The sequence below is a fragment of the Mauremys mutica genome, chromosome 3, assembly GCF_020497125.1.
Source record: "Mauremys mutica isolate MM-2020 ecotype Southern chromosome 3, ASM2049712v1, whole genome shotgun sequence".
NCBI classification, from domain to species: Eukaryota; Metazoa; Chordata; order Testudines; family Geoemydidae; genus Mauremys; species Mauremys mutica.
Window position 1 is genome coordinate 85,607,950 of NC_059074.1, and position 26,765 is coordinate 85,634,714.

A 26,765-nucleotide genomic window follows, 5' to 3' on the forward strand; every position below is an offset into this window, starting at 1 on the left:
AGAAGTCTGGAGATAAATGTGAGAAGCGAGGGACATATGCTTGTTTTGTTAAAATATTATATGTTTGCTGTTGAAGAAAAAAATCCAGAATACTTAACATTGTTATTTTAGTTAAATAAAACAATTTAAATGTCTGTCTGGTGATCTCCTCCTAATACAGCATGGCAAGAAAATCCTCCAAATACTAATGATTAACCTGTTGAATAAGAGATAGTTCACCTCCCAATGACTTCATAAATATCTGCTCCACTTACCTTTGGTAAATGAAATAACCAAACCATCATTCATTTTCTGATTTAGCTGTAAAACTAATCTGAAAAGTTTTCAAAATAAATCACGGTTTAAAAATGTATAGTGTGTACCTTCTAAAAATGAAACCTACATCTATCTCTGAGTTGTGAAGAATATATATTAAGGTTATAACAACCAACAAGAATGCACTTTTATGTAGAAAACCATGATTAAATCTAGTCTTCCTGACTACTGATTTAAAACAATTGGATTTAAATCACATCCACCCTGCTCCTCTGTGTTGCAGCTGTCTCAATCTCCTGGAAATGAAAATATATTTTCATTACTTTGCTTGTATTCTCTTTATTAATGATATCCATATTCTCTGGTGCATGCATCTTTTTGGTGGCAGCCTAATCTTACTTGTGTAGCAAGAGAATGGCTCTATTTTCACTTCAGTTGTATTTTGTTGTGGAAATCTCTGCCACAAGGAACAAATTATAGTGCTGCTTGTTCCTAATATAAACTGGAGTAAGATTGTCGTTCTCTTTTAATAGATTTTTCCCATTACTTTTTTTGGCCTGTACTATACCTGTGTATGTAAATATAAATGCTGGAAAACACTGATGTAGAAAAGTGAAATAACTTTGAATATTTTGTTATGGTTAAAGGGATGTTGTCAGGTGAAAAATCATACTTAACAAAATCTGACCAGTTATACATAACCCATTATACTAAAATTTGAAATAATTTTCTAGTTTTATTCCTCACAATTAATGGTGTTCATTTACTTCTTGCATTATTGTACTTTCCTTGTGGACCATAAAAATAGACATCTGATTCACTGTTTGGCTGTCAAGCATTCTCATAATGTTGCAAAGTTTGGGTTGCAAACATAGTAGGGAAATGCTTAAATCCAAACAAAGTTGTATTTTCACTGGATTTAAAAACAAATAAACCACAGATGTTACTGAACTTATGTTTTGGGTTTAACTTGACCTGAGAATCTCTCTTAAAGAATATTAAGTGTACTTTCAATCAGATCTGGTCAATGAAAGATTATAAAATATTTTCTGATTTTCCCACTTAACTATTGTGTGCTTGAGTTGATAGAATTTACTTCTACAGTAAATAAGTTTTTAAAGTATATTAATATTTTATTCTGCAATCACATATTTGGAAGATTAACTCTTTTATATGTAACTGTTGAATATGAGCATTCACAGTGTTGCATGTAATATACTAATGCAATTTTCAACCTTTTTTTCTTTTGATATAGCACCATTGAACCTCTGTATTTCACCTATGGAATCTTATTTGCCTGTGGTTGTTCATTTGCATACCAGCCATCCTTGGTCATTCTGGGGCAATATTTCAGGAAGCGTCTTGGACTAGTGAATGGCATCGTCACTGCCGGAAGCAGCTTGTTCACTGTGTCACTGCCTTTCCTTTTAAGAGTGTTGATTGATTCAGTTGGCCTGTACAACACTTTAAGGGTCCTGTGCATCCTTATGTTTGTTCTTTTCCTGGCCGGCTTCACTTACAAACCCCTCATTTCCAGTGCAAGTGACAAAGAGGGTGGAAAGAAGGGCATGTTGAGATTTCCTCCTGTAAAGAAGATTTTCAGTTTCTCCGTTTTCAAGGTTATGGGTTATCGAATCTGGGCTTTTGGAATCCCTGCTGCACTTTTTGGATACTTTGTGCCTTATGTTCACTTGGTAAGTGCACATCTTTTGCTATGTTTAGTTTATCTAAAAAATCTATTCCCTTTATATTCTGGACTAAGAAAACCACTGGTATTAGGAATATCTAACATTAAAGTTGTACTGTGGAGGATCACATGACTTGTGTTCTAATGTCTGCAATTAGGAGACATTCTAGCTGTCAATCAGAACCTTTGCACTCTCTTAGTCTGGAGCCAGTTTAATTTTTAGTTCCTTATTTTCTCCCCTGAGGTTGTATAGAGGGGGAAAAGGAAAAATATTTTAACTGCACAAGAAAGCCTCTGAGTAGTAGTCTGTTTTACTTCAAATGAATTTTGTACTATTGACTGAACAAAATTGGTTTTTTTAAGGCCCTGAACAGTAAACATTGCCAATTACACTGTATATTTATGTATCATTCGAGTGAGGATAGTGACTGGATGTTGCATATTAGAGTTCAGAGCAGTACTGAGAATATACTTTAGAATATGCAAATATGCTTTGGATTTATTGGATACTTTATGAAAAAACACTCCTGCAGATAACAAAATAGGGAGATTTTGATCATGAATGTAATGAAAGAATTAAAATATATCGCAGAAAAAAAGTTGATTTCTAGTCTATGCTTAATTTCCCATTTTGATTGATGTCAGAAGTATTATTAACTAGAGCTTTGCCAAAAAATTTGCACTGCTAGTAAATCAATTTTTAATAATAAATTTGCTAGTTTTGTTAGAAGCACAATATTTGAGCTATATCTTGCCTTTCCCTTTGAAATTTCGTAATAATAAATATGAAAATATCTGTTGGAAAAATAATACAGCAAAACACAGAAAGTCCAGTATGTTCATGGAAAGTGTTGGGGGAGGAGGGAAAGAGGGAAGAGACAACTTATTGTTTCAGAAGGTGGAGGAAGAAACCAGGAAGGCATTTTAGACTTGATTCTGACTAACGGAGAGAAATTGGTAGCGAACCGAATGGGGAAGGCAACTTGGGTGAAAGTGATCCTGAAATCTTCAAGCTTCATGAGTCTAAGGCCTGGTCTACACTGGCTGGGGGGGGATTGATCTAAGGTACTCAACTTCATCTACGTGAATAACGTAGCTGAAATCAACATACTTAGACCTACTCACCGTGGTGTCTTCACTGCGGTGAGTTGACTGCTGCTGTTTCCCCATCGACTCTGCCTGCACCTCTCGCGGCGGTGGAGTACAGGAGTTGATGGGAGAGTGGTCGGGGTTGATTTATTGCATCTAGACTAGACATGATAAATTGACCCCTGCTGGATCAATCGCTGCCTGGCAATCCGGCGGGTAGTGTAGACATACCTAAGGAAAGGAAGGAATGAGAACAGGAGAATGAGGACAGTGGACTTCAAAAAAGCAAGACTCAACAAACATAGATAACTAGTAGATAAGGTTACATGGGAAGAAAATCTAAGGGATAAAGGAGTTCAGGAGCCCGACGGAGCTGTTTGCGGAGCAGCCACTACAGACAGTATTCCTGCTCCTCTACACCGGGCTCACCGTCTCGGGCCCGGCACCGCTCACGGCACTGCTACTCATCCCCATCCCTGGATAGTGGTCGTTCGTGCACCAGCCCAGCCTCCCCTCGGAGCTGGCAGTTAGTGAACCAGATGAGTCCGGTGGGGCAGCCCGCTCCGACAGTGCCGCAGCAAGTACAATGGCACCAGGCTCCCTGGCCAGCGCCCTGGTACCAGTGGACCCCATGGGTCCGAATGCAGACCCCACAGGTGGCTCGCTCGGTAGCCAGGGCCTTAGACCATCAGCCTCCATCTCTCAGCCCCCCAGGAAGGGGTCAGCGGAGCACTCCTCCCCGGTCCTGCATTCAGAAGGGGACCAGGCGCTGGGGACTGCGGCACTGATGGGAATGCAAAGCACTGCGCCTGCATCCTCATCCTCCCCAGATGAGGCCGTCATGGCGCCGCCTCCTCCTGTTCGCCTCCACCAGGAGCTCCTGAAAAGGGTGGCTTCAAGCCTCAGTTTACAGGCTGAAGAGGTGGAGGAGCCATCAAACTCCCTCTTTGATGTTTTCTCAGCCACAGCACTGGCTAGGGTGGCCTGCCCTCTCCGTGAAGGGGTGGCGAAAATCTCCACTGCCATATGGCAGACCCCATCTTCCTTGCCCCCCATCTTTCAGAGGGCAGAGCAGAAGTATTTCGTGCCCACCAAAGGGCAGGAATATCTCTATACTCACCTCGCTCCCAATTCCCTCGTGCTCGAGGCAGTCAATCACAAGGAGCACCAAGACCACCCCACTCCCACCCCTAAGAATAAGGATTCAAGGAGGCTGGACTTGTTTGGTAGAAAGCTTTATTCTTCTTCAAGCTTTCAGCTGAGGATGGCAAACCACCAAGCTCTGCTGGGCAGATATGATATTAACTTATAGGGCTCAATGCCAAAGTTTACGGATCTCTCCAGGAACATGATCAGAAGGAGTATAAGGCCCTGGTGGAGGAGGGTGCCGCTGCTGCCAGAGCAGCCCTTCAGGCAGCCTCGGACGCAGTGGACACGGCAGCAAGAACCATGGCCTCTGCGGTGTCCATGCAGAGGGCATCGTGGCTCCTCTTGTCCAGGCTGTCCAATAAGGCACAGAGCTCCCTGCAGGACCTCCCCTTCGATGACAAGGCCGCGTTTGCAGAGCAAACGGACATAAATTTACACGGTCTCAAGGACTCTCACACGACCTTAAAGATTCTTGGCCTCTATGTCCCGGCCCTGGCCAGGTCCAAGTTCAAGCCTCAGCAGGCCCCCAGCCAAGCCACCCACTCCCAACACAAACCTTCTCACAGGAAGTCTAGAACCTATAGGAAGCTTCCACAGCGGCAGTCTCAGTCCGCCCCCCAGCCTGGCCCCTCTAAGGGCAAGCAGGTGGGTAAGCGCCCATTTTAATGTGACGCTTGGGGACCATGGATCCGCCCACCTTACCCTTCTCCAGCCATCTCTACACATTCGTCCTGGAGTAGTTGCTGCTGACCTCAGACCGCTGGGCCCTCAACACCATCTCCCGGGGCTATACCCTCTAATTTCTTTCTACCCCACCTACCCCCCTCTCCCCATCCCTCTTCAGGGACTCCTTTAACGAGAGCCTACTCGAGCAAGAGGTGAGGCGGCTCCTTTACCTGGGAGCGGTGGAGGTGGTGCCTGTGGAGTTCAGGTACAAAGGATACTACTCCCACTATTTCCTTATCACGAAGGCCAAAGGGGGCCTCAGGCCCATCCTGGACATGCGAAGTCTAAACTAGTACATGGTAAAACTCAAGTTCCACATGGTATCCCTGGCCTCCATTATTCCCTCCCTGGATCCTAGAGACTGGTCTGCCGCCCTCGATCTCCAGGACGTGTGATTCCACATTCACATATTCGAGGGCCAGAGGCATTTCCTCTGCTTCACAGTAGGACAGGAACACTACCAGTTCACCATCCTCCCGTTTGGCCTCTCAACAGCACCCAGAATCTTCACAAAGTGTATGTCTGTGGTGGCGGCCTACCTCAGATGTTGGGGGGTCCAGATCTTCCCCCATCTCGATGACTGGTTGGTCAAAGGCATCTCCAGGTCACAGGTACAGGACCACATAACACTCCTCCTGACCACATGCACTGCGGCTGTTGGTAAACAACATCAAATCTACATTGGTACCGGTACAACGAATAGAGTGCATTGATGCGGTTCTCCATGAGACATCAGCCAGAGCTTCCCTCCCACTGGACAAGTTCGAAACCTTGAGGGATTTCATCAGGGCGATGACGAGGTTTCCCGTGACAACTGCCAGGGCGTGCCTCCAGCTCCTGGGTCATATGGCAGCATGAATGTACATGGTATGCCATGCCAGACTCGGAATGAGGCTCCTTCAGTTCTGGCTGGCCTTGATGTTCTCCCAGTCCAGAGACAGGTTGGACACAGTCCTCACCGTGCCCGAGTCCGTACCAGCCTCCCTCCTTCGGTGGGCCACCCCGGAGAATGTGCTCTGAGGGGTCCCATTCAGGAGCTACTCCCCAACTATAGAATTGGTGTCTGTTGCATCGGACTTGGGGTGGGGAGCCCATATGGGAGACCTCCAGACTCGAGGATTGTGGTCTGCGCAGGAACTAGGCCTGCACATAAACGTCAAAGAACTCCGAGCAGTCCGTCTGGCCTGTGTGGCTGTTCGCTCATGCCTTACAGGCAGGGTAGTCAGAGTTCTCACGGACAACATGGCCTCGATGTTCTACATCAACAGGCAAGGTGGAGCCTGCTCCACAGCCCTCTGCCAGGAAGTCCTCCGGCTGTGGGATTTCTGCATCGCCCACAATATCGACTTGGAAGCCCACCACTTACCAGGCATCTGGAATTCTCGAGTGGATCACCTGAGCCGGGACTTCTCCTCTCAGCACGAGTGGTCGCTGCACCTGGGGGTGGCTCACATGATCTTCCAAACGTGGGGCACTCCCCAAGTGGACCTCTTTGAAGGTGCGTCGGAACTTCTTGCTCCAGCTCTGCTGCAGCCTTTCCAGTTGATCTTAGTGGTACCTTCAGCTAGTTATTAGTAGCTCGTAGAAAGTAGTTTTCAGTTGTTAGAGCAGGCCCGGGGCATGTCCCATGCCCCAGGCTTCAAGTCGTACGACTCCTGTCTCCGTTCCATGCCAAGGAGTGATCCGCATGCTGAGTGTCTCCGCTGCTTGGGTGAAACTCACATGAGTGAATGCTGCAAGATCTGCAGATCTTTTTTTTTTTTAAGCCACGAACTAAGGAGGAGAGGGACATCAGACTTTGCGTTCTCCTCATGGAATCGATGCTGGCTCCAACTCCAGTATGCTGAGCGAACTTGGTGCTGGGCACCGCATCGTCAGTGCGCAGCGAAGCCCCCTCCCCCAGTTGGCACTGCTCCCCTTCCAAGAAGCAAAGGAAGAGCTCAAATTCACAGTGGCGCCAAGAGAAGGGAGAGGGAGAGGCTGGTCCCGCGTTGGGCAGCCCGTGGTCCCCTCCAGGCTCGAAACCTCCGACTTGTGCTGAGCGGAGTAGCCTGGCAGTGTCGACACGCGCCTCTCCTGCGGTCCGGATCCCATCGACGCCGGAGTCTCTATGGGCTGCTCGAGACATTTTGAGCTTGCCGGTGCCCGGGGCGCTGCCAGTGGCGGGCCCCCGGTCCCAAGGCAAACCGTTGATGGGTGCTCAACAGGCCTCCCCTGTACAGCACAGCTTTCACTCCGAAGACCACTCTTTACCTCGTTTGGCATGCAGCAACAGGTCCACTCGCAGATCACGTCCACCACCCTCGACACCAGTCAGGTTACCCGGTTCGCTGCCATCCGGGCAGGAGTCTCGGAGTCCTTCCACGCCATGCAGCAGCGGGCGCAGGCATCAAGATAGGCATCAAAGGCGTTCCTCTTAATGATGCAGCTATCGTAGCTGGTCTCCGCGTGACTGACATCAACGCTCCCTCTCTGTCAGACATCACACATGGGGCTCCCGCCACGTGTCACTGGCACCATGGCACCGCAGCTCCAGGCGCCAAAGCAAATCTCGGAACAGTACTTCCGGAGGGTACCAGTCCCCGATGTCGAGGTCCTGGTCCCGTGGAAGACAGCATCGTAGGCACCATCGCTCCCACCACTCCTATGGTACCATTCAGTCAGTGGTGACCTCGGCCTTGGCACCCAGCTGCCCCTCGCTGGGCCGTACCAATCAACCGGACCAGATAGCGCCACCTATCCTGCAGCATGGACAGTGACAAGGGGTCCCATGGCAGGGACAGTGGTGTCAATGGGCACCGTGGCCACCGATGCCCACTGAGCCGGGAACCGCTCGGTGGCCGGGGCATCCGAGGCCCTGTCGGCCTTGCAATCTAGGCCAAGGGACAAATCAACAGATCATGAGTTGTCAGCTCTGCGCCTGGACTCTGACCTGGGGGTTGATCCCCTGGCACTGGCTGCGGCCCACAGCCCCATGCCGGTCTCTTCTCCTGCACTGCATGATACCATCGCCACACCTCCACCCTCTGCTCCACAGGAAGACTTCAGGGTGCATCAAGACCTGCTAAAGCGGGTGGCGTCGAGCCTCCCATGGCATGCCGAGGAGATGGAGGGCCCGTCCAATTCCCTTTTTAATGTACTGTCCCCCTCGGTACCGGGTCGTGTGGCTTTACCCCTTCACCAAGGAGTAGCCAACATCTCCAACGCCCTGTGGTTAACTCCTGCCTCTCTGGCCCCGATTTCCAAGAAGGCTGAGAGGAAGTATTTTGTGCCGGCCAGGAACCACGAATACCTCTACTCTCACCCGGCACCTAACTCTCTCTGGTGGTGGAATCGGTGAACCACCAGGAGCAGCAGGGCCAGCCCGCACCCACCCCCAAGAATAAAGACACCAGGAGACTAGACTCTTTTTTGGTAGAAAACTTTACTCCTCTTCAAGTTTCCAGCTCAGGGTGGCCAACCATCAGGCCTTACTGAGCTGATATGATTTTAATTTATGGGAGTCCCTGCCAAAGTTCGAGCCACTCCTCCCAGAGTGGGATAGGAAGGACTTTAAGGCATTGGTGGATGAGGGGGCGACGGCAAGCAAAGCAGCCCTGCAGGCAGCAGCGGATACGGTGGCTTGCTCGATGGCCTCCGCGATCTCCATGTGTAGGGTGTCGTGGCTCCTCCTGTCTGGGCTGTTGGCAGAGGCCCAGTCCCTTGTGCAGGACCTGCCGTTCAACGGGAAAGCCCTGTTCGCTGAACAGATGGACGTCAGGCTGCACGGGATGAAAGACTCTCATATCACCCTGCAGACCTTGGGCCTCTACATCCCTCCGGCTAAGGACAAGGCCAAACCGCAGACGTCAGCTCATCTGCGCAGAGCAGATACGAGTCCTCTTACAAGAGGCCAAGAGACCAGAGTGCCGGCCTCAATGACAGTCCCGCTCTGCCCCACAGCCTGGACCCTCTAAGGGCAAAAGGCAGGGAAAGAGGCGGTTTTGACTATTTGCAGGGGGGCACCAAGGCAGTTGCTACGGAAACCCCCCTACTAATAAAGTTTGTGTTCGGCAACCGCTGGTCATGAATAACCTCAGAATGCTGGGTCCTTAAAACCATTTCCAAGGGCTACATGTTGCAGTTCAGTTCACGCCCGCCCAACCACCCACCGTCCCTGGTGGGCTCGGGGCACCTGAAGCATGTTCACCGCCTAGGTCAGGAGGTGGAACGACTACTACACCTGGGGGCAGTGGAGAGCATGCCAGTAGAATTCCAGGGCAGGGGCTTCTACTCCCAATATTTCCTGATCCCAAAAGTGAAAGGGGGTCTCAGGCCCATCCTAAATCTGCAGAATCTCAATCGGTTTATGGTCCGCTCCAAATTCCGCATGGTGTCCCTGGCTTCTGTTTCCTGGTGAGGCCCAACCACTACCAGTTCACGGTTCTCCCGTTTGGGCTATCCACAGTGCCCAGGGTATTCACAAAGTGTATGGCGGAGGTAGCGGCCTACCTCAGATGAGAAGGGGTCCAGATGTTCCCATATCTGGATGATTGGCTTCTCAAGGGCAACTCACGGTCTCAGGTGAGGGCCCATGTGGACCTGCTCTTGTCTACATGCGCCAATCTTGGCCTGTTGATAAACGAGACCAAATCAACGCTAGTCCCTGTGCAGTGCATAGGATTCATAGAGGCACTACTGGACTCCTTAAGGGCCACAGCCTCTCTCCCAGTGGGCAGGTTCAAAACTCTCAAAGATCTTATCGCCTCGGTCACGACTTTTCTGGTGACAACAGCAAGGGCGTGCCTTCAGATCCTAGGGCACATGGCGGCGTGCATGTATGTGGTCCACCACGTCAGGCTCCGAATGAGGCCCCTCCATCTATGGCTAGCCTCCCAGTTCTCCCAGGCCCGGGACAGCCTGGACAAGGTCCTCACAGTACCGACCCCGGTAATAGCCTCCCTACAATGATGGTCCTTCCCGGGCAACATGCTCCAAGGGGTTCCTTTCCGGGAGGCGGCCCCGTCAATAGACCTGGTGTCCGATGCGTTGGACTTGGGCTGGGGAGCCCACATAGGGAACATGCAAACCCAAGGGATGTGGTCAACCTTGGACCTGTCCCTCCATATAAATGTCAAGGAGCTCAGGGCGATACGGTTGGCGTGTGTAGCTTTCATCACACAGCTTCGCGTCAAGGTGGTCAGAGTCCTTAAGGACAACACAGCCACAATGTTCTACATCAACAGGCAAGGCGGGGCACGGTCCTTGGCTCTCTGCCGGGAAGCCCTGAGCCTGGGGGAATTCTGTATAGCCTATGACATCTCCCTGAGGGCTTTCCACCTACCGGGCGCCCCCAATACACAGGCCAATCGCCTCAGCAGGGTTTTCTCCCCCCATTACGAGTGGATGCTCAACTCGGAGGTCATTCACCAGCTCTTCCGAGAGTGGGGAATTCCCTACATGGACCTGTTCGTGACCTGCCAGAACCGGCATTGCCCCCGGTTTTGTTCCGGGGGGGCGTTGGGGAGGGATGCGATCTCAGATACCTTCCTTCTGCAGTGGTCGGACCAACTTTTCTATGCTTTTCCACTGTTTCCCTTTATAGGCAAAGTCCTAGAAAAAGTGAAAACAGACAGCATGTATCATCCATATCGCCCCAGCCTGGCCCCGTCATCACTGGTACGGGACCCTAGTGGACCTACTGGCGGCCCCTCCGAGGAGGTTGCCACTACACCCGGACCTCCTCTCCCAGGACAGGGGCTGCCTCCTTCATCCCAATCTGGCCGCTCTCCACCTGACAGCGTGGTTGTTCAGTGGTTAGATGAGGAGGAGAGGAGGTGTTCTGAGGAAGTCAGGCAGGTCCTCCTGGAAAGTCGGAAGCCATCCACACGCCGGACATACCTGGTGAAGTGGTCCTCATTTTCCAGGTGGGCGGGGGAGCGGGGAGTCTCCCCATTGTCCGCACTGCTCCAGCTTATCCTCAAGTACCTCTTGTCCCTTAGGACCCAAGGGCTGGCACCCGCCTCTGTCAGGGTACACTTGGCAGCCATATCGGCCTTCCACCCACCGGTGCAAGGGCACTCGGTCTTCTCTCATACTATGACCTCCCGCTTCCTGAGAGGCCTTGACTGTTCATTCCCGTATGCTAGATCCCCTGTACCGCAATGGGACCTAAACCTGGTGGTGTTCCGCCTCACGAGACTTCCCTTTGAATCCTTGGCCACATGTTCCTTGTCTCACCTCTCATGGAAGGTAGCCTTTCTTGTAGCAATCATGTCGGCCCAATATGTCTCAGAGCTCAGGGCCTTGACCTCAGAGCCTCCACATACGGTCTTCCACAAAGATAAGGTCCAACTTCGTCCACACCCTGCATTCCTCCCGAAGGTGGTCTCCGCCTTCCATATGGAACAGGACATCCTTTTCCCCGTGCTCTGTCCCAAGCCCCATTCCTCCAGTGAGGAACTCCGCCTTCACATGCTTGATGTGCATAGGGCACTGGCCTTCTAACTGGATCAGACTAAACCATTCTGAAAATCCTGGCAACTCTTCGTTGCCTTGGCCGAGCGTATGAAGGGGCAGCCTTTCTCGCTGGATCACCTCCTGCATACGCACGTGCTATGATCTGGCAGGGGTTCCCAGGGCCAGTGCAACCATTTAGGCAACCTAGGCGGTCGCCTAGGGCACTGGAATTTGGGGGGCACCATTTTCTTCGGCAGCGACCGTGATGGCATTTAGGCGGAGGGAGCTGGGGCAGGGGAGCGCGGAGAGGGCCGCCTGCAGCAAGTAAGGGGGGGAACAGCACGCAGGGGAACTCTCACCCCAGCTCACCCCTGCCTCGCCTCCTCCCCGAGCACGCCATGACTGCTTCACTTCTCCCACCTCCCAGGCTTGTGGTGCCTAAGCTGATTGGCGCCGCAAGCCTGGGAGGCGGGAGAAGTGAAGCAGCCACGGCATGCTCAGGGTGCTCGTGCTCGTGCGCGGAGCAGGGGTGAGCTGGAGTGGGGGGGGTGCCTCAAGGTGGGGGGTGGGGAGCTGCCATGGGGGGCACCTCAGGGTAGGGGGGGGAGAGCTGCCACTGGGGGTGGGTGCAAGGTGGAAGTTTTGCCTAGGGCGCAAAACATCCTTGCACCGGCCCTGGGGGTTCCCCCGCCAGCGATAGTCAGGGCGCACTCAATGAGAGCTCAGGTCTCGTCAGCTGCCTGTGTAGCCCTTGTCCCTATTCAGGACATCTGTAGGGCTGCCACCTTGTCTTCAGTTCACATGTTCACTATGCACTTTATGCGATCATGTCCCAAACTAGGGATGACGCTGGGTTCGGCAGAGCGGTACTGCATCCCAGGAACTCGTGAACTCCTACCCACCTCCAACAGATATAGCTTGGAATCACATACTGTGGAATACACATGAGCAAGCTCTCAAAGAAAAGACAGTTACCTGTTCCATAACTGGTGTTCTTCGAGATGCGTTGCTCATGTCTATTCCACATCCCACCCTCCTTCCCCTCTGTTGGTGTTGTCCAGCAAGAAGGAATCCCGAGGGTGAGGGGAGCATGCAGCTCCTCTTATAGCGAGATATAGAGGCGCCACTCCAGGGATTGCAGCGGTGCTCCCCCCTTACGGGTACTGCTAAGGGAAAAACTTCCGGCACCAGTGCACGTGGCGCGCACGCACACCTACTGTGGAATAGACATGAGCAACACACACAGGTGAAAGTAAGCCGGTACGGGCCGGTACGGAGGACCGGTAAGAAAAGGAGACTGGCTGAGGGAGGGAGAAGCCTGCCCCCTGCATAAGAGTAGTTTAAACTCAGCTGTTCCCTGAGTGGTTCAGCCCTCGGGGTTAGGAGCGGTTTCTGGCATCCTTGTTAATTTCACTCACAGTAGCTGGGGGGAATACAAGCATTTGGCTGCACAGCTTAAATCCAGAGCTAATAAAAGCAGGTGGAATATCTATGTCATGCAATGAGAGGGATCCATGAAGTATGTAGGAGAGGTGGGTTGCTTGCGATTGGACCATATGGGTAAGAAATGTAAATTACTTTCACCCCTGCCCAAACCCCAGGGCTCCCAGCCGCCTCTGCAGCTGGTAGCTCCGGGGCTGATTTAAAGGGCCTGGCTCCTAGTTTCAGCTGAATCCCCGAGCCCTTTAAATCCTGATTTAAAAAACCTGGGTTTTAAAGGCCCCACCTCTTCCAATAGAGGTCACGCCTCTTCCGGTTGAGGCCTCTCCCCCTCCGCAGGACTCTGGAGTACTGGCAAGTCCTTTAAGTTACTTTCACCCCAACACATCTCAAAGAACACCAGTTATGGAACAGGTAACTGTCTTATCATGAATGTATCTCCCAAACTTATCCCAGAATTTACCTCCTCTTTTTTGAATTAGGCTTGCCTCCTCCTTCACATGTACTCTAAATTTCATCATCCTAAAGAAATCTTAAATTACATAAGAAGAGAAAGTGATTTAATAACTGAACATTTGAAAACAGAAGTAAGAGCCTTAAGACATCAATTGCTAGATAGACAAAACTGTGTACTAAGGAAACTTACTTAAAATGGCAGTCTATGGAAATATATTTGAGAATACACTAGTAGATCAGTGTTGGAGAGCACCACATGAAGAATATAGGTTTTGCCCTCTATTACTAGACATAATGCAGATGCTTCCTTTGGTCAAAGAGGTCATTTAAGATTCAGATTTTTCTATTTTACTTTTCTCTACCCTTGATATCATACTGCTTGCTTATCCACATCCCTAACATAATTGCTAAATAGGTTAAGATACTGCACAAGAATACAAGAAAGAGTATCCTCTTGTTTGTATATCCACCAAACCAGAGGATACTGCCTTCGTTTGTTATAGAATTGTTACTATTAATAATGTCAAATATTTTTTTAAATTATATACTTGGAAAATTCTACTGGAATACGGGCTTGAGACTTGGACAAATAACAGCTTGTAGTGGTGCCAAAACTCTTGAGCTTCTTCTGTTGTCATGGATAGCCAGCAATAACTCTAACATAGTCTCCAGACTGCTAGTTGTACAAGCCCAAGAAAACAAATCTACAGGTAAAATCACTTGCTTAGCAAAGTGAATTGCTGTATATGTTTTTTTTTCTTCTACATTTTCTGATTTCTGTCAGAAAGGAGGATCCGGGGTGTGAAACTAGCAGTAAGAAACAAAAGAGAAGCTTATTGCAGTATAGACAATAATAGACTTCTCTTTAAAAGTTTATCAGAAAGATTCTAGGTACAGTATTAAGTCTACTAGCCAAAGACTGTTATGACCAGGTAAGGAAGCCTATCAGTAGTCCATGGTAAGAAGTCCTAATCCCTACCGCAACTACTAAATTTAAATAAGTAAAAGGCAGATGATGTGCTAGCTAGCATTTCTACCAAAGTGCTGTCTATGCTCAGGAGTTCATGTCTTATATCAGCCAGTGCTTGAGAGAGCTGGTGAATTTGAAACAGACACAGGTACCTGTTATTGAAAAGAAGGAGATTTTTCTTTCTCCACCTCACTTCCTATCCAGATCAAATATACAAGTGGCTATTTCAAGCACAGTGGTTTTTACAGGGTTGGGGTACTAGTATCATTTGTTTTTAAAAGTTATCATGCACTTTAACATTATTTCAGGCTATTTTACAGGGAATTGATAGTTCAAGGATTACTACTGGAATAAATAAACCTTTAATCCTCTAGGTTCCCATTTCATAGGCAGCCTAAATCAGTAGTGACTGAAAGCAGTTTCTCATCTAAAGATTGTTCAGAACACAATGGGAAATTCATTTAGCTGTCCAATTTTCAGCAGCCAATTGTCCACGTCAGAAAAGCCCTACACTTAGCACTAATTGACTTTTCTTATTGGTAGTCTTTGCATAGACCAAGGACTGACTAAGCATGGAAACTGAACTACTCTCACCTGTGGAAATGGTTCCTACTGATTAGAGATTTCGGTACATTTATGGGGAGGTGTGTTTAATCCCTGTGACATTTCTTTGTATTGTACTTCTTCTATCGATAAATAAGACTTTGTTCTCCAAGTCTGCCAGTCCATCACTAAAATTCTCATCTCTCGTCCTCCCCAAAAAAGCAGGTAGGAGTAGCTCCCGCACCCAGTGTCATCCTTGTCTTTTTTTTAAAATAATTTATCTTACTTTAGGTAAAATGTGAGGTAATAGCAGTGAAAGCAGATATGTAGCATGTGTAGTCATGTGAAATAACATAGCTTTGAATTGATGCTGCATGCTGCAGCTGCACTTTTTGAGGTACCACCAATATGAAGACACTGTTAACTGTTAAAGATAGTCCTGGTAGACAGAGCTTCCCACTCATATAGCATCCGTCTCGGTCCAGCTGTTTCAAAGAAATTTAGAGCTACTGAAGGTGCTGTTTAGAATTCTGCCAGGGAAGGGTTTCTGACCTCAATGATAGTATTAATTGTGGTAGATGTTTATGTGAAGGTGTATGGCCCATTATAGTAGCAACCACACCATAGTGTCAATCTGTGTTCAGAGCAACCATCAGCCAATGCAGAGAGCATAGGGTAGATTCACAATAATTAAGTCTACGATTTAGTCATGGGTATTTTTAGTAAAAGTCATGGACAAGTCACAGGCAATAAACAAAAATTCATGGCCCGTGACCTGTCCCATGACTTATACTATAAATACCACCTCACTAATTCTTGGGGGTCACTGCTGCAGGGAGGAAAAGCCAGGGGGCCACTGCTGGGGGAGCAGGGCCAGCTGATGCTCTGGTCGCCCTGGGGACGGCTGCTGTGTGTGTGAGGGTGCCAATGGCTGCTCCGGCCACCCCGGGACCACTGCTGGCGGGCGGGGGGAGCACAGCTGCTTGGGCGGTCCCCGGGGCCAGCTAACTGGGGCCGCCCAAGCAGCAGCTGGCTGCAGGAGCTGCTCCAGCAGTGGCCAGTGTGGCTGTCTCCAGGGCCACCTGAGTAGCTGGCCCCAGAGCCAGCTGTTTGGGTGGCCATGGGGTCAGCCACACTGGCTGCTGCAGAAGTCACAGAGGTCATGGAAAGTCACGGAATCCATGACTTCTGAGATCTCTGTGACAGATACAGAGCCCTAATGATAATGCCATCTTTACACAGCTGTTAAAATACTTCATTGTCTATAGTGCTCTCACAGGTTCCAACTTTTTACTTAAAATATTGATATGCGTTGCTAGAAGCTTTTAGAGTACCTCTGTAGAATTAGCAGATCACTTGAAAATAATGGGTAAGTTGCAGGTTCAGTTTAACACTGGCTGTTAATAAATGCTTTTAGTTCCTAATGACTGTCTCTCCCTTCTAGTACAACAAAGTGTTTAAAACTTTGCAGTTCTTGTCTTGAATGCAGCCTTGGTAATTTCTGAGAGAGTTCAACTGCAAATATTGCATACTTAAAATAATAATGCTTAAAGCATTTTTCCAAATGCCATTATAAGAACATGAAAATGTAAGAATGGCCGTACTGGGTCAGACCAAAGGTCCATCCAGCCCAGTATCCTGTCTACCGACAGTGGTCAATGCCAGGTGCCCCAGAGGGAGTGAACCTAACAGGTAATGATCTCTCTCCTGCTGTCCATCACCACCCTCTGACAAACAGAGGCTAGGGACACCATTCCTTACCCATCCTGGCTAATGGCCATTAATGGACTTAACCTCCATGAATTTATCCAGTTCTCGTTTAAACCCTGTTATAGTCCTAGCCTTCACAACTTCCTCAGGCAAGGAATTGCACAGGTTGACTGGGCGCTGTGTGAAGAACTTCCTTTTATTTATTTTAAACCTGCTGCCCATTAATTTTATTTGGTGGCCCCTAGTTCTTATATTATGAGAACAAGTAAATAACTTTTCCTTATTCAATAAATAACTTATTTCCTTATTATATTAACACTTTAAAAATATTTGTTTCCATTTTATAGAAGGTGAAACTGAAGTAGAATTCATGACTTTTTTACAAACCAAGTGTGCAAATACAATATCTGGTAAATAGTGCCATTAAACTATATCTTGATATTATTTATCTTCCTAGTTCAGTTAACTTTGTTCCACAAGAGCTCAGAATTTTATTCTTTAAATTTATTTCAGAGAAAAGGTTACTCTTAAAAGATGCTTTCATTTCTGTTAGAAAAAGGCTAGACTCAATGTTTAAATGCAGTTGCAGAATTGCCTTACACAAATAATCTTCTATACATTTTTCAGAAAATAGCTGGTGTCTGTCAAAAAGTTGTTTGCGACTCCACACCACTGCTACTCTTTACAGAAAAAGGAAAATTGTAAAATAACCCCACAAAGAACAACTTTCAGTATTCCTTTACTACTGCTTTGCTGCTCAAATATTAATTCCACTGTGTAAGACTTTTTGTGAACCAACAATGTTACTGCACAAATGTACTTTAAAACTTATCCAGAAGCTATATACATTTTTATGTAAAACAGATATCCTTTATCTATCGATTCAGTGTCTTGTTTAGATTATTCCTGCCTTTTTTAAAAAAAAACTGAATAAACTTGTAGTCTGTCATCCTGTTCATTCCCTTGACTCCTATTCAAGGAGTTGTACATTTAGTTTTCCTGCATCATTCATTTTCTTGGTACCCACCACTTCTTTTCTTTAAGAGGCTACAACCAGCCTCTTTCCTAGAAAGTACAATATGAAGATACATTTCAAATGGTGTTCAGTACTCATAGGTGATTGTATGTTAAACAGCTATATCTTCATATTGTAGGTAATTTGAAAAAGTTAAAACCACTCAGATTTTTCCACAAGCATGGCTGTCAAATGTAAGCGCTATTCTCTTTCTTTCTCATCTGCTTTATCTACCACATTTCAGTCCCACACAAAGTTCTGACAAGGGTTTTAGTGTTGTACAGTTCCACTATGGTTATATGGATATTTCTAATGGACCAGATCTTCAATGGCTCCTATGCTTTACTTGCTTTTCTAATCTTTGATTTATCTCCCTTCAGATTTCAACATCTGCTCCAATTTGATTGCCCAGGTTAGTGAAATTTACCCCCTTTTTCCAGTTCTGTAACTACCCTACATACTTAATTCCTGCCCCAGTATTCATCAGTGTTGACCTGGCAATGTTTGTTCTTGGTTAGTTTGGCTACTTTTTTTTTTTTTTTGAAAGTCACACATTCTCTGTATTTTATTAAGGTGAAGTAGAAAAACTTACGGAAACAAAGTTCAGTTCCTACAAAATATTTCCTCTATATTAGTAATTTTTATGAAAGTTCAGTTAAACTATAGTCTCTGTACAAGCAACAGAAGTGAAGAAAAGTCACAAATGCAAAAAGTATAAAACTCAAAGGTAAATCCAATGATTGGATCCTACAAAAGTGAAAGTAAAAAAAAAGTCAGTTGAAAGAAGTAACCATTTATTTTAGGTTGTGGATGTACCCAGGTGTATAAAACAAGCAGACATCTAAGGATAAGAGTAAATTCATCTTCATCAGGAGTGCAGGATCAACAAATCAGAAGGTGTCAGTTCTGTTAATTATCAACCATTTCACTGCTGTGGAACCAGACATACTGAAGTTAATGTATTGTGATTTCATTTATTAAGGTTTCTCTGACCACATACTTTAAAAAAAAAAGTTTTGATAATATAAGCCACTGATAGAAGATTGATTAGCAAGTGGTGTATACAATTTCATGACCTGGAACTAAAGTGTAAAAGTGTGTGCTCTTATTTTTCACAAAATACTATACAAAAGGTGTCAGCTCTAATCTAGGTCTTTGGATGCTTAATCTGAACAATTTCCCCATTTTTTTTTGAGAGAGAGCGCCCATGAGGAAGTTTCCAAAATACATTTTTATGAAAAAGCTGATATTTGCATTTTCTTATGCCTTTTTTGGTCTTATGACTCATAGATTAGATTATTATTAGAGTTGGAAGGGACATCAGGAGACCATCTAGTCCAATCCCCTGCTCAAAGCAGGACCAATCCCCAAATGGCCCCCTCAAGGACTGAGCTCACAACCCTAAGTTTAACAGGCCAGTGCTCAAACCACTGAGCTATTCCCCCCGGTGACTTGTCCTAATTTGCTAAAACATGCTTCCATCCAACAACACTGTGAAGAAGTCTTCAGCTTCCAAACAACCCTGCCTGGTGTTCATAAGTATCAATTACCTCTTAGAGTGAAGTCATTTAAACATCATTTATTTTGCAGCTTAATTTACTGTGCTAACAAAACACAGCAAGTACATACTAGAAAGACAGATGTCATTGCTAAAACTACTAGCAAGTATTACATTTTTTTAAAAGTATTTCCTTCCCTTTTTATTTCCACCCCATGAGTCTTTGAAAACTGGAAAGCACAGCTGACTTGTCTTCATTATTTTTATACATAATTAGATTATTGTCATTGCCAAAATTGATCTTAGATCATTATTGACTTCAGGCTTGTTCCTGGTGCTTATCAAGGATCTTTGGCCACAGTCTTTTACAGGAATTAGGAACAAAAATTATACTATTGTGGTGGACATTTGTGCTGATTTCAGTTCAGTGTGATAATTCATATGGAAAACTAATCCTAAATAGTAGCATATTAAGTAGTAATTGAGAAATTTCAAAAGGTTCAGAGATTTGGTTTTGAAAAGCACACACTTTGCTTCTCTAAACAATATAAATCTCTTGAGTTATGTAACATTAGTCTTGAAATCTCATAAGAAGTTCCCTGCTCTTAGCCAGGGGCGCAAAAGCCAAAATTGGGAATGACTCCCTGAGTCAATCCCTCCTTTTTGGTATCTAAAAATAGAATCAGTCCTGCCTAGAATATAGGCAAGTGTACTGATGATGATGTTCGTCCATCGTTTTCGAAGAAGACCTTAACATCTATCAGGTTGTGAGCTGTCCACAGTGCGTCCGCAAATGGCTGGTAAGGCCAATACGGGCACGGAATGTTCTGCCACATGTCGGGCAGACATGCGTGGGCACCACTGTTACAACATTTGCAGCTCTGGCTTTACGGAGTGCTCGCTTCTCTTGTGCTAGTGTTATCCTTCTAGCTTCAGATGTCTGGCAGCCTTGGTGGATCAGCGTACGCCATGTCGATCGGTCTTGTGCCAGGGTTTCCCAGGAGGTGATGTCGATATCCAGGGACTTAAGAGAGGCTTTCAGCGTATCTTTGTATCGCTTCTTTTGTCCCCCGTGCGATCGCTTTCCTTGAGACAGCTCACCATAGAAGAGCTGTTTGGGGATGCGGTGGTCTGGCATCCTCACAACATGGCCTGCCCAGCGTGTCTGGGCTTTCATAAGCAGAGTGTAAACTGATGGCAGGCCTGCTCTGGAAAGGACTTCTGTGTCAGGCACCTTATCCTGCCACCGAATCCTCAGAAGTCTGCGGAGGCAAGTCGTGTGGAAGTGGTTCAATTGCCTAGCGTGCCTCCTGTATACAGTCCAGGTCTCACTGGCATACATCAAGGTAGTTAGCACTACTGCTCGGTAGACTTTAAGCTTTGTAGCAAGGCTTATTCCACGGCGGTCCCACACGTTGGTCAGCAGTCCGCCAAATGCAGAGCTTGCCTTGGCGATTCTGCAGTTGACCTCGATGTCAATTGTCACTGCACGGGAGAGGGTGCTGCCAAGGTATGTAAATTGGTCCACTGCTTGCAGCTTTTGCCCCTTCACTGTGATGATGGGCTCTTGGTGTTGGGCTTTCGGAGCTGGCTGGTGCATCACTTCGGTTTTCTTTATGTTGATAAGAAGGCCAAAGTTATCGCATGCTGCTGCGAATTTGTCCATGCTGGCTTGCATTTCCTGCTCTGATCCAGCATTCAGGGCACAATCGTCAGCAAAAAGGAGGTCTCGTAGCACAGTCTCCTTTATCTTGGTGACAGCCTGGAGTCTTCGCAGGTTGAACAGTTTCCCATCAGTCCTGTATCTCAGGCTGACTCCCAAGGAACTGTTCTGAAAGGCGTCTGACAGCATGGCTGAAAACATCATGCTGAACAGGGTCGGTGCCAACACACACCCTTGCTTGACACCATTTGTGACGGGAAAGGCCTCTGAAGCTTCTCCGTCGTCCAGAACACGAGCCGTCATGCCGTCGTGGAACTGACGTACCATCAGGATGAATCTATCAGGGCACCCAAACTTCGACATGATACGCCACAGACCTTCACGACTGACAGTGTCAAAAGCCTTAGTGAGATCCACAAAGATGGTGTACAGTTCACGATTCTGCTCTTGACACTTCTCTTGGAGCTGTCGGACTGCGAAGATCATGTCCACAGTGCCACGCTCTTTACGAAAGCCGCACTGTGTCTCGGGTAATAGACCCTGTTCCAGGTGGTCAATCAGGCGATTCAGCAACACTCGTGCAAGGATCTTGCCTGCGCTGGAAAGCAATGATATTCCTCTATGATTGTCGCAGACTTTTCGATTTCCTTTCCTCTTGTAGAGGTGTACGATGGATGCATCTTTCAATTCCTGAGGAATAGACCCTTGATTCCAGAAGGACTGAAACAGTTGAGTGAGTTTGTCAACAAGCACTGCACCACCATCCTTATAAACTTCTGCTGGGATCGCATCAGATCCTGAGGCCTTGCCACTGGACAGCTGGCTGATGGCCTGTAGGATTTCAGACTCTGATGGTGGAACGTCCAGACTGTGGTTGATATCCGCCTGGGGCATTCTATCAATCGCCTCGTTATTAATGGAAGATGGGCGGTTCAGTATGGATTGAAAATGCTCAGCCCAACGCTGTAGAATCAGAGTCTTCTCAGTAATGAGAGTTACACCATCTAAATCCAGTAAAGGAGAGCTCCCTGAGGGCCGAGGTCCGTACAAGGATCTGAGGGCTTCGTAGAACCGTTTGGCATCGTTTCTATCAGCAAACATCTGGATTTCACCTGCCTTGGCACTCAACCAGGAGTCCTGCATCTTGCGAAGCTTGTTCTGTACGGTCCTGCGAGTGTTGTTAAAGGCATTTTTCTTAGCTGATGACGACGGGTCGTTCTGATGAGCACGGTAAAGGCGGTGCTTTTCAGCAAGTAAGGCCTTGATCTCTTCATCGTTTTCATCAAACCAGTCCTGCTGTTTCCTGTGTGAGGGTCCAAGAACCTTTAGTGCAGAAGAGTGCACAATATTCCGGAAGCGTTCCAGTCCTTCTCAGCATTTTCCTCTAATTGCAGCTCTAAGAGTTGGTTGTCAAGATCTTCTGCTAGTAAAGCTGCTGTATTGGGGTTCCTCAGTTTACTGACGTTAATCTTTTTCACCACAGCTCTGTTTCCCTGCGGACGTCTCTTTGGCTTGATGTAAAGGCTTAATTTAGAGATGATGAGTCTATGATCAGTCCAACAGTCAGCACTCGGCATGGCCTTAGTCACCCTTACATCCTGTCTATCTTTCCTCCGCACGATGACATAATCAATGAGATGCCAGTGCTTGGAGCGTGGATGCATCCAGGACGTCTTTTTGCGAGTGGGCAGGCGGAAGATAGTATTGGTAATGATCAGATCATGAGCCACACATGTCTTCAGGAGTAGTAGGCCATTGCTGTTACATTTGCCGATTCCATTTTTTCCAATGACGCCATCCCAGGCAGAGTGATCAGATCCTACTCTCGCGTTAAAATCGCCAAGTAGAATCAGCCTGTCGGTACGCTTCACGGATGAGAGTAGGGCATCAAGATCTTCATAAAACTTGTCCTTTACTTCATCCGGATTCGTCATTGTGGGTGCGTAAGCGCTGATTAGTATAGCTTGCCTGGGGTGTATGGGGCAAGTGTACTAGATAACCACTGTATCATAGAACCAGAGAGCACAGCTGCTCTGTGTCAGATCCTGCAGAAACTATGATCTGTATGCTATTCATACGGGGTGCTCCTGTAACAACCCCACCTGTTGATTCCGTTCTTCCCCCAGCCTTTCTGGGCTACCGTAGCATTGTCCCCCCACTTGTGTGATGAAGTAATAAAGAATGCAGGAATAAAAAGACATGGTGACTTGTTAGTGAGAAATGAGTGGAAGGCAGCCTCCAGCTGCTATGATAGTCCAGACAGGACATTAAGCAGTGTGTAGGAGAGAAGCCCAGCATCCCTCTGCTAGTCCAGGGGCAACTGAATCTGTTCTTTACACATGAAGGATGGGGGCTGATGGAGCTCAGCCCCCTGTTGCTATGATGACGATGGTTACCAGCCATACTGCACCATCCACCATCCACCAGAAAAAATTAGGGCCAGGCGCCCTTGATCGACCTGACGGATGCTAGTCAGCATGGTTACTGCCCCATGTGCCAATAGGCTGATGACGAGGACGGTTACCAGTCCTTTTGTACCATCAGCCACCCATGGCAGGGGGGGAGTGAGGATGTTGGTGTTGACGGCTGCAGCATCGTGTCTATCTGCAGCATTCAGTAAAGATAGGGTGACATGTAAAAGAGTCAGAGGATTGTTTTCCCTTTCGCTTCTGGGGGTGGGTGGGGGGGGGTGAGTAGATTGCCAAGCTATGCCCTGACCCACCGCGGACACTGTGTTTGACCCTAGAAGCATTTGGAGCTCAGCCAAGAATGCAAATACTTTTCGGAGGCTGCAGGAACTGTGGGATAGCTTCAGTCCTCCAGTCCATGAGCGTCCATTTGATTCTTTGGCTTTCCGTTACGCTTGTCACGCTGCAGTGCGCTGAGTCCCTGCTATGGCGTCTGTCTGGAGATTTTTAAAAAAGGATTCTGAATTTCATCTTCTGTAACGGAGCGCTGATAGAACGGATTTGCCTGCCCTTACAGTGATCACATCCGCATGGTCCGTGCTGGAGCTCTTTCTTTATTTTGATTTTGGACTGCATCGCCACCCGTGCTGATCGGAGCTCCACGCTGGGCAAACAGGAAATATTCAAAAGTTCGCGGGGCTTTTCCTGTCTACCTGACCACTGCATCCGAGTTCAGATTGCGGTCCAGAGCGGTCACTGCTGCACTGTGGGATAGCTCCCGGAGGCCAATACCGTCGATCAGCGTCCACACTAACCCTAATCCGATATGTTAATACCGATACTAGCATTACTCCTCTCGTTAGGGAGGAGTACAGAAACCGGTTTAAAGAGCCATTAAAATCGATATATGGTGCCTCCTAGTGTGGACGGTTGTGCTGTTAAATCGGTTTTACGCTCCTAAAACCGGTTTAAACGCCTAGTGTAGACCAGGCTTCAGGGTGCTCTCCTTTTGTGGCTTATGCCTCTGGCCAGGTCACTAAATTCCTCCTCTTCTGGGGTATCACAGTCTCTCCATACACATTATCTCCAGCAGTCTTCCCATCCAGAGTCCAAACTGTGCCGTTTCCCCCAAGTGGCTGGTAGGGGAATCCAGGCCCACTCTCTTCTACGGGTTCCAACCCAGGGCCCCTACAACCAGCAGCTAGGGTCTACACTGTCTCACACCTTGCTGCTGTTTCTCTGAACTGCTTCCTATGTTGCCTGTAACAGGCTCCTTCTTCATCCTCCTCTGAAAATGTTCTTCACTCTGGGCCAAGTTCCCTTCTCTCCCTAGTCTCAGAGAGAATAACTGCAGACCTCTTTCTGCTGCCAGCTTCCTGGCTTCATACTCGCCTAGCCTGTTGCTTCTCAGCTGGCTCCCATCATCATTTAGGGGATTATTTAGGCCATATGATTCCCCTCAGCCTCATTAACCCTTTCAAAGCTACTGTGGTGTGAACACGCCATCACGCCATCTATGATTTGTATGTCTTCGGTACTCATATGGCCCTTATTACATAGTATCAGACTACCTCACAATCTTTAATGTATCCACACAACACTCTTGTGAGTTGGAGAAGTACTATTATTCTCATTTTACAGACAGGGAACTGAGGCTCAGAGAGATTAAGCGACTTGTTCAGGGTTGCACAGGAAGTGTATGGTGCAGCAGGGGCCTGAACCCAGATCTCCCAAGTCTGAAGCTAGTGCCCTAAGCATTGGACCATCGTTCTTGTCCTTGAACGGCTATACAACTGTAACAATAAATTGATCAGATTTGTTTAGGAAACTGCAGACTCATTCCACAAATATAGGGGGTAGGAAGTCTTCTAAATTCCTCTTACAAAAAAGGAATATGCAACATAAAGTCATAGATTAAAAATTTAGAGCATAAACTTCTGAAATTATTGCAATCAATGAAATATTACAAATGGACAGGATTACATGTTTTGGATTAACTTTGTTTGCAAACAACCTATGGGCTTGTCAACACAAATATGTAGTTTGCAGCAAGCTGGGGTGTGAATCTACCTTATGCCAGCCTGCCACACTCACTGACTAACTGTGTAGATCCTGTTGAAATGCAGTAACAGTTCCTTTGAAGTAGTCCCATTTCAAAGTGGGATAGATCAAAGCACACTAATGTACTGTTATTGCACATCAGCAGGATCCACATGGACACTTAGTGTGTAACTGACTAGTGTGGAATAGATTTGCAGTGAACTAAAGCTTCGTGTAGACAAGCCCTAAGTACCTAAATTCTCATAAAAGGAGGGGGATGTAGAACTGTCAGATATGAATACAGGCGAGTTTCATCTTACGCACATTTAACATGCGTGAATTCAGCTTTGCACTGTCAGCAAAAACAAAAAAAAAGAGAAAAATAATTTAAATACTGTACCTGTAGTGCGAGTGATTCCACCCGCCATTACACTCAATGTAATTTTGACTATACGCGATTTTTGCTTTACGCGCTGACAGTGGAACGTAACCCCAGCGTAAAATGAGACTCGCCTGTACCCAAAAGAGTGCTAAGCAAAGTAAAGCACACAACAGAAGAAAAGCTGTGAGGTTGGTGTCATACTGAAGAGGAAAGAATCTGTGGGAATTAGAGGAAAATAACAGTGCGCCATTTTCCTGCCCTAGAAGCAATGCAGGAAAATGAGTCGAACCCTAAACCAGTGCCAAGTTAACTTCTTTGATCAAGCTAGTTGACTGCCATTATGTTCACCTACATAGAAAAGATTAATTGTGGTTACATAACACAGGCCATGTAATTTCACACAGCAATTCCTGTATCAAACCCAATAACTTGATTCTTCTTTGAGTGATGGTCCCTATGTGGGTGTGCATGCGTGCCATGCACTCGAGTCCAGAATTGTTTCTTACCAGTGTCCATTGACCCACATGTGCATAGTGTGTCTCCTCTTGCTCGCAGCCAAGGGTATAATAGGTAGTGTGAGTTGATAGCTCTCCAGTTCCCTTCTGCCGTTGCATGGCCGGAATCTGTTCCTTCATGCTCTTAGTTTTTCCTGAGAATGACTTACTTCAAAGGATCGGACACATTACCCACCAGGGCAATGAATATTTCAGATCTTACCCAAATACACTCTGACAGCCAATTCTTATTAATTAAACTAAATGTATTGGTTAAAAGAACATTATACATACAGACATTAATAAAATTCTTAAGTCAGTTTTATAGTAGACATGGTGAGCTTTAGAATTGCAAAAAGTTCTTTCAGAATTAGTTCCATAGGTTATAATCCAAAATCCAATATCAGGGTGATCCAGGCTGGAGCTGGAGATCTCAGTCTTGCGACTCAGACTTCCCCTATGAAGCTTAAGCAGATCTAAGAGAACAGAATCAAGGCCATAGAGTTCTTGTATAGATTTCTCGCAGGCTATTGACAGCCTCTTGACAGCAGATATTCCTTGGGTGAACAATAGGTGATCATCATGGCTTTGAAGTAAGACCTTCTATTTCCTAAGCACCGTTGGTAATTAGCTGCATAGATTAGCATAAAGCAACTGCCTATCTCCTGCCATTTACAGGTAATTTACTATATACTTCAAAGAGAAATAAAGACAATGATATTATTGTGATGGGTTCGGTCACAGAGACCCCCTTGGCACTGTCACCTGATATGTTGGAATTACCTCTGAGCCCATTTTCCAC

General features: G+C 46.9%; 1 protein-coding gene across 1 annotated transcript in view; it reads left to right on the top strand.

The window, feature by feature from the left end:
* SLC16A10 (solute carrier family 16 member 10) overlaps window positions 1–26,765 on the top strand; it is a 144,503-nt gene that overhangs the window by 96,964 nt on the left and 20,774 nt on the right. The window contains exon 3 of the mRNA XM_045009353.1: window positions 1,511–1,949. Coding sequence (XP_044865288.1) covers window positions 1,511–1,949 — 439 coding nt within the window. The remainder of the gene's footprint in view (window positions 1–1,510; window positions 1,950–26,765) is intronic.